The sequence below is a fragment of the Muscardinus avellanarius genome (genome assembly GCF_963383645.1).
Source record: "Muscardinus avellanarius genome assembly, chromosome: 7".
NCBI lineage: Eukaryota > Metazoa > Chordata > Mammalia > Rodentia > Gliridae > Muscardinus > Muscardinus avellanarius.
In genome coordinates this window covers 2,774,302-2,782,914 of record NC_137793.1, presented here as the reverse complement: position 1 = coordinate 2,782,914, position 8,613 = coordinate 2,774,302, and the positions used below count along the sequence as shown (strand labels likewise).

Genomic DNA, 8,613 nt, shown 5'->3' with positions numbered 1-8,613 from the left:
CTGGGAAGTCATCCTAATTCTCCATCAGACTGTGATTATAGCACCTGCTATACTTTCCTGATCAGAAAGATCCAGATTTTAGAGTTAAATCTCTGTCGGGAACTCCTAAAGAGCCACAAAATAAACATTCATGTGTGTACTGGTCTTAGTACTGCGTTTGCGCATGCTGAAGTCCCTTGCATGAACGACTCTGGGTCCAACATTATTATTATTTTATTTGGTGATACTGGGGTTGCTGGAAGCCCTTCTACCTCTGGGCTACACTCCCAGACGCGTGTGTGTGTGTGTGTGTGTGTGTGTGTGTGTGTGTGTGTGTAAACAGGGTCTCTTAAACCAGCACGGCTGGCTTCGAACCTGCCCGATCCTCCTGTCTCCGCCTCCCAAGCGCAGGGATTACAAGTGTGCACCACCATGCCGGCCCAACATTATTTTTTAATATCGGAATCGGCAGAGGAGGAACCAGGCAATTCTCCAGTCCTCCTGCAGCCAGCACCATTCTTTTATTAAATGTTTAAAAAAGCATCATAGCCGGGCGTGGTGGCGCACGCTTGTACTCCCCGCGTTTGGGAGGCGGAGACAAGAGGATCACGCAAGTTCGAAGCCAGCGATGCTGGCTTGAGACCTTGTTTTCAAATAAAAAATATAAAATAGGTCTGGGAGTGTAGCCCGGAGGTAGAAGGGCTTCCAGGAACCCCAGTATTACCAAAATAAATAAATAAAATAAAATAAATTAAAAAGCATCATAAAAAATTTAAAGGGCAAAGTAGTCATAAGTTAGCTTTAGGGTTACAGGTTAAGTTTAGGGAAAGCAATCCCAAGCTAAGCGTAGGGAGTGGCAAGGGGCACATCTTTGGGAGAAGGGAAGTCATCAAGGCTCACCCTTTGTTCCATCTGGTCCAAGGATTGTCTGCTTGGGGACAATTTCCACTTAGCATGTACTGTGTACATGGTTAAGCCTTCTGAAATGGTGACCTCATTGCGTGGGACATATTTATTAGTACTGGGGATTGAACCCAGGTTGCTCTATTTACCCTGAACTACACTCCCAGTCCCCCCCCCCCTCCACCTGTACTGGGGATTGAACCCAGGAGCATTCTACCTCCGAGCTACCTCCCCCCAGCCCTATTTTTTATTTTTGAAACAGGGTATCACTACATTGATGACTCTCACTTGCTGAGGCTGTCCTCGAACATGCAATCGTCCTGTCTCAGCCTCCTAAGTACTGGGATTACAAGTGTGCGCCACCACGTCCGGCTGAGAAGTGTCTTTAGGATAAAGAGAGCCGGCCGTGGGCCCGGGGCGCCGCGGAGGTCCAGGCCGCAGGCCGGCTCCGTGCCTTTCTTCTGGAAGGGGAGGTGCCGTGTGCTCGGCCGCGAGCGCCCCGCGGCGGGCTCGGAGCGGAGGCGCCGCCGGCCCGCGGGCCTTCCGGGCCCCGGCCAGCCGCCCACCCCGTTCCCAGCGTCCCTTGCAGGACGTGACGTCGCCTGCGTCACGGGGCGGGGCCTCGGGAGGAAAGGCGTCCGCGCCCGCGCTCTCGCGAGAACGTCGCGTGCGTGCGCAGACCTCGGCCGCAGCGCGCTCCGCCGCAACGAGATCTTTCGAGATCTTCCCCGCCCCCGCCAGCGGCGCCCCCTCTGCGGCCGCGGAGCCGAGCCTCGCCGGCCTCGCCCGCCGCTCCGCCGCCCCGCCGCCCCGCCGCCCCGCCGCCCCGCCGGGTCCCCGTCCCCAGTCGGCGGCCGGCCCGGCCCGAGCAGAGCCGGCGCCATGTCGGTGGTCGGCATAGACCTGGGCTTCCAGAGCTGCTACGTCGCCGTGGCCCGCGCCGGCGGCATCGAGACCATCGCCAACGAGTACAGCGACCGCTGCACGCCGTAAGTGCGGCCGGGCGGGAGCGCGGCCCCTCCGCCCCGCCCCGGGCCCGCGTGGCCTCCCGCCGCCGAGCGCGCCCGGGCCGCGGGGCACGAGGGCCGGGGACGCAGGCCGCAGGGGCCCGGCCAGCAGTGCGGACGGTGAAGACGCGGGCCGGGAGAGGCGCGCGCCCTCCGAGCCCGGGCAGAGCTGGGCCTTCCATAAGTTCGTCCACTTGAGCGGGCCCGGCCGTGCTCCGCCCCAGACCGCCCGGCGGGCCGAGCCCCACGCGAGTGGGGGCGGGGCGGCGCCCGGGAGCGAGCCCCGAGGCCGGGCTCCGGATGGACCCGGCATCCTGATCTGGGGTGGCGCGGGTCGATCACAGGAAGGGCTTGAGCGAAATCAGTGCCGTCTTGGCATCCTGAGTTCGCTCTCCGCACCTCTTGAGGGCCCTTGAGCCCTTGGGGCCGTTCTTTGCCTAATCGGTGCACACCTCCCCTTCCTGGCGTGGCCGCGGGACGATAGTACTTGGCCGCCGGGTGTTGGCCACGGTCGTTAATGAATGACTCAAGGACTCGCTCGGACTTTTAGGACCTACACTAAGTGAAAGGACCAGTACGGACAAAGCTCCGAAAAAGATGACTCAGCCAGGCCTCCTTGGCCTCTGTAGTGGACTCTCTTGAATACATGGAAGTAACTTGAAGTTCATTGTTTCCATTTAGACAAAGCCTCGGGAGAAGCTCTGTATTATTATCCGGCTTCTCAATTTTGGGGGGGGGGGCATCATTTTCACCGAGTTTTATTGTTTCCCCTTTTTGTGGTTCTGGGATTTGAGCACTGAGCCCAGGAGCATTCTACTTTGGCGATATACCCTAGCCTTTTTGTTGTTGTTTTGAAGGAGGGGCTTGCTAGGTTGCTGAGGCTGTCCTGGAACCTGCAGTCCTTCTGTCTCAGCCTTCCAAGTACTGGGATTACAAGAAATGCCACCAAACCTGGCTCACCCACCTCGAGGTTTTCTTTTTCTCGGGTCTGGGGATGAACCCAGGAGCATTCTGCCTCTGAGCTACACCCCCTGCCCTATTCTTTATTCTTTATTTTGAAACAGGGTCTCACTGAGTTGTGGAGGGCCTCACTAAGTAACTGAGGCTGGCTGTGAACCTGCGATCCTGCTGTCTCTGCCTCCCAAGTACTGGGATTACAAACATGGCCCCCGGTTCACGCTGAGTTTTATCACAGTTCGGCGGCAGGTTTCTAGCCATACTAGATTGCTCTATATACTACATTTTTTTTTTTTTTTTTTGTGGTACTGGGCTTTGAACCCGGAGGCATTTTACCTCCAACCTCCATCCACATCCCTATTTTATTTTTATTTTATTATTATTTTTGCAGGTCTGGGGATGGAACCCAGGGACATTCGACCTCCGAGGTACACCCCTGCCCTATTTTTTTTTCATTCTTCATTTTGATACTGGGTCTCACTGAGTTGCAGAGGGCGTTACTAAGTAGCTGAGGCTGTCCACAAACAGTGATCCTTCGGTCTCAGCCTCCCGAATGTTTTATTTTTATTTTTGCAGTAGTGAGGATGGAAACCAGGGGCATTCCAACTCTTGAGCTACAACCCCAGCCCTATTTTTTATTCTTTTTTATTCTTTTTTTTTTTTTTTTTGAAACAGGGTCTCACTGAGTTGCAGAGAGCCTAAGTAATAATTGAGGGTGTCCGAGAACCGTGATCTTCCTGTCTCAGCCTCCCAAAATGCTGGGATTATAAGTGTGTGTCACCACCGCTGGCTTACAGCCCTGTTTTATATCCTTTTTTTTCTTTTCTTTTTTTTCTTTCTTCTTCTTCGGGGTCTGGGGATGGGACCCAGGGGAATTTGACCTCTGAGCTACACCCCTACCCTGATTTTTATTATTTATTTTGAAACAGAGTCTCATTAAGTTGCGGAGGGCCTCACTAAGTAGCTGAGACTATCCATGAACCATGTTCCTCAGGTTTCAGCCTCCCAAATGCTGGGATTACAAGCATGTCCACCACACCCGGCTATATCTTATTCTTTGTTTTGAAACATGGTTTCACTGAGTAGCTGAGGCTGTCTGTGTGTCTCAGCCTCCCAAGTACATGCAGTTTTATTACTAACAAAGCTCACAGGTCTTCCATTTGTCAAATTTCTGCCTTCCCTAGACCTAACTCAGGTATTTTACCTGAAAGTTGCTAGCCTTGTTTAAGCCTCTCAAGCACTGGGATTACAGGTGTGTCCCACCCAGCCTGGCTTTTTTTTGGAACTGGGGATTGAGCCCAGGGGCCTTCTACTTCCAAGCTATACCTCCAGCCCTAGTTTTTGTTCTATATTTTAGAAACAGTGTCTTGCAAAGTAGCCGAGGCTGTTTGTGCTTGGGAGCAATTCTCCTGTCTCAGCCTCCTGAATGCTGGGATTACAAGCATGTGCCACCATGCCTGACTGGCTTGGTAGGATTTTTTACTTTTTGCAATACTGGGGATGGAACCCAGGGGCATTCTACCTCCAAGCGACACTCCTAGCCCTATTTTTTATTATTTATTTTGAAATGAGGTATCACTGAGTTGCAGAGGGCCTCACCAAGTAAGCTGAGGCTGGCCTTGAACCTGTGATCCTCCTCTTTCAGCCTCCCAAGTACTGGAATTACAAGTGTGCACCACCACACCTGGCTTGAGAGACTTTCAAAACAAAGGGCTAGGTATAGCTCCCCTGGGTTCAATTCCTATTACCAAAAAAAAAAAAAAGTTTCATCTTAAGCATGTTAGTATTAATTTTCTAGTTAATATCGACTCCTTTGGAGTTTTCTTTATCTGTAAAGATAGTCTCTGAACTGAATTAGACGTAGTTTTTTTTTTTTTAACATGTAGTTTCTGGTCTTTACTGCCTAGAATTGGACATACCTTGACCTCAAAGGGGACACATGAAGAGAGTCCCAACTATTGGGTAGTATCCTTTCTTCTGAACTTATTTTCCTTCTGTGTTCAAGCTCCAAGCTACATCCCCAGCTCTGTCATACTTAATTTTGGAGTATTGGGATTGCTGGTGTGGGCTACCACACTCTATTATTTCTTTTAGATTGTCATATCTTTCTGTTTTTCTTTTAGATAGTAACCGTAAGAGTAGTTTTACCATGAATTCCATTATTTGAAACCAAGGGAGATGTCTTCAGATGAAAAAAGTCAGAGGGCAGTTAAATTTGCCTTAAAAAACTAAGCTGCGTATGGTGGCTGTTTGTCATCCCAGCACTTGGGAGGCTGAGACAGGAGGATTTCGGGTCTAAAGACAGCATGCTTTATCTTCCTCCCTGTTTCAGACTGAAAGTGCTTGGGGGATAGCTTGGTGGTTGACTGCCCCGGGTTCAGCCTCCGTTACTACCAAGCAAAACAAGTAGGATCATAGTTTTGAGGATAGCCTCAGCAATTGAGGGAGACCCTGTTTCTACATTAAAAAAAAAGAAGGAAGCCAGGCGTGGTGGCACATGTTTGTAATCCCAGCATTTGGAGGCTGAGCCAGGAGGACTGCAGTTTGTGGACAGACTCAGCTACTAGTGAGACCCTGTTTCTAAATAAATAATAAAAGCCAGGCGTGGTGGCGCACGTTTGTAATCCCAGCGCTTGGGAGGCTGAGACAGGAGGATCACGCAGGTTCGAAGCCAGCCTCAGCTACTTAGTGAGGCTCTCAGCAAAGTAGTGAGACTCAGTTTCCAAATAAAATATAAAATGGGTCTGAAAAATATCTTATATTTTCCAAATAAAATACAAAATAGCCTGAAAGTAGAAAGCCCCTGGGTTCCACCCCCCATACCACCAAAAAAAGAAAAAAAAGAAAAAAGAAAAGAATAAAAAATAGGGCTGGGGGTGTAGCTCAGAGCACAGTACCCCTGGGTTCCATCCCCAGTACTGCGGAATAAATAAAAGGGAGCCAGGCCTGATGGGTCATGCTTTTAAACTCACTTAGTAGGCCGGGCTTGGTGGTGCACACTTGTAATCCCAGCATTCAGGAGGCCGAGACAGGAGGATTGCGATTCTGGGACAGCTTCAGCTACTACTTAGGCCCTTTGCAACTCAGTGAGACCCTATTTCAAAATAAAGAATAAAAAATACACCTGGGGGTGTAGCTCAGAGGCAGAATGCCCCTGGGTTCTACCCCCCCCCCCCCACACACACAAAAAAAAAACAAAAACAAAAAACAACCCAGCCAGGCATGATGGTGCATGCTTGTAATCCCTGCTCTTGGAGGCTGAGACAGGAGGATTGTGCAGTTTCGAAGTCAGCCTTTGCTGGCTTAAGAGACCCTGTTTCCGCTGGATGTGGTGGCGCACGCTCGTAATCCCAGCGTTTGGGAGGATGAGACAGGAGGATCACGCAGGTTTGAAGCCAGCCTCTGCTGGCTTAAGAGACCCTCTTTCCAAATAAAATATAAAATAGGTCTGGGAGTGTAGCCTGGAGGTAGAAGGCCCCTGGGTTCCATCCCCAGTATCACCAAAAAAAAAAAAAAGAGACCCTGTTTCCAAATTAAAATAAATATATAAAAATAGGTCTGGGAGTGTAGCCCAAAGGTAGAAGGCCCCAGGGTTCCATCCCCAGTACCACCAAAAAAACAAAACAAAACAAAACCCAACCAAACCAAAAAATGTCAGTATCTGGGAGGCTGGCAAGTTCAAGGCCAGCCTCAGCTGCTTACTGAGGCCTTCTGCAACTTAGTGAGACCCTGTTTCAAAACAAATAATAAAAAATAGGCCTGGGTGTGTAGTTTGGAGGTCCATCCCCAGTTCTGCTAAAAAAAAAAAAAAAAAAAAAAAGCCAGGCGTGGTAGTGCACATTTGTAATCCCAGTGGGATTGGGAGGCTTAGACAGGAGGCGCTCTCAGGTTCAAAGCCAGCCTCAGCTATTTAGGCTCTTAGCAGTTTAGTGAGACCCTCTTTCCAAATAAAATATAAAACAGTTCTGGGATTGTAGCCCGGAGGTAGAAGGCCTCTGGGTTCTATTCCCAGTACCACACACACACACAGAACCCCCCCCCCCCAAAGAACACACACATACACAAAATGGCTGGGTGTGGTGGCCCATGCTTGTAATCCCTGTGCTTGGGAGGCTAAAACAGGGGTATCACAGGTTTAAAACCAGCCTCAGCTACTTAGGCTCTCAGCAACTTAGTGAGACTGTTTCCAAATAATATAAAATAGATCTAGGAGTGTAGCCTGGAGGTAGAAAGCCCCTGGGGGAACCCCCAGTACCCCCCCCCCCACACACACACAAAAACCCACAAACCAAAAACAAAAATAAGCTCCTGTGGTGGCTCATGCTTGTAAGCCCCGTACTTGGGAGCCTGAGACAGAAGTCATGGGTTCACAGCCAGCCTTAGCAATTTAGGCTCTTTGCAATTTAGCAAGACTCTGTTACACACACACACACACACACACACACACACACATAGAAAGAAAGAAAGAAAGAAAGAAAGAAAGAAAGAAAGAAAGAGAGGCTGGAGGTGTAGCCTAGAGGTTGGATGCTCTTGGGTTTAATCACCAGTACTGCAAACAAGACTTGACAGGTACCCAGATGCATCACGTAATTTTCCTTATGTAGAAATGTCATACATTCAAACGACTTCTGAACTATGGTTGTGGTTAGGTTTCTGTGTTGGGAGTCTTGGCTAGGTAGGAAATGGGAGCAGAACACTTGATGTTTGTGCTGTTTTTGAAAGAACAGATTTGGATCCCTTATGTGCAGACTGAGGGGATGTGGGTTTGTTTTAACGTGAGTGGAAAGGCGATATGGGTGGATGTGCCTCATCTCAAAGTGTGGCCAGAACCTGGATTCAGGTTTTGAGGAGTCAGGGGCGACCCCCCAGCAGGCCTTTCCCCCCAGCAGGCCTTTCCCCCAGGTTCAGGCAGCCTTCACCTGAGCAGCTGCTGGCTGCCGCCATCGTGACCTGTGCGTGGTGAACAGGCCAGTGCCTCAGCTGTGGCCTGGAAAAAGCCAGGCACTAAACAAAAGGATGTAATTACTGCTGGTGAGAAGGTGGAAAAGTACAGACTACGAGGAGAGGGAGGGAGGGAGGCCGGGTTTAAGTTGAGTGGAGTTGAAAGGTGCTCTGAAGCCGGCAGCCTGCCTCCTACCTGGGAGGCTGAGATGGGAAGATCGCAGGTTCGATCGAGGCCAGCCTCTGCCAGCTTAGTGAGACCCTGTTTCTGTGTGTGTGATTTACTGGGGTTAAGCCCAGGGGCATTCTACCTCCAAGTTAAGCCCCTAGCCCCTTTTTAGTTTTTTTATTTGGAAACAGGGTCTTTCTAAATTGCCGAGACTGGCTTCTAACCTAAGATGCTCCTGTCTCAGCGTCCCAAACACTGGGATTACAGGCGTGCACCATCATGCCTGAATGACCCAGCTTCAACAACAAAAAAGGGTTGGGGTGCATCTCAGAGGTCGAATGGCCCTGGGTCAGCCCCGCAAAGATAAAATGATAGGGGTTGAAGCCCGGTGTCGTGGCACAAGTCTGAGGCCCAGCACTTGAGAGGCTGAGCCAGGATCGGAGGTTCAAGACAGCCTAAGCAAGCAGTGGGACTCCTCAACCTAGCAAGGCCTAGTTTCAAATAGAGATAGAGGCCAGGTGTGGTGGCACACGCTTGCAATCCCAGCATTGGGAAGTTGAGACAGGACGATTGTGGTTTGTGGCCAGCCTCAGCTACTTAGTGAGGCCCTCTGCAGCTCAGACCATTTCAAAATAAAGAATTAAAACTAGGCCTGGG

At 50.5% G+C, this 8,613-nt stretch overlaps 1 protein-coding gene across 1 annotated transcript in view; it reads left to right on the top strand.

Annotated features, from left to right (window-relative positions):
- Positions 1-1,752: 1,752 nt before the first annotated feature.
- The window catches only part of HSPA4 (heat shock protein family A (Hsp70) member 4), a gene marked incomplete at its 3' end in the record, with an annotated part of 45,163 nt that continues 38,302 nt past the window's right edge, over positions 1,753-8,613 (top strand). Inside the window, exon 1 of the mRNA XM_080698176.1 lies at positions 1,753-1,871. Within this exon, the coding sequence (XP_080554302.1) occupies positions 1,765-1,871 (107 nt within the window). The 5' untranslated portion in view covers positions 1,753-1,764. The remainder of the gene's footprint in view (positions 1,872-8,613) is intronic.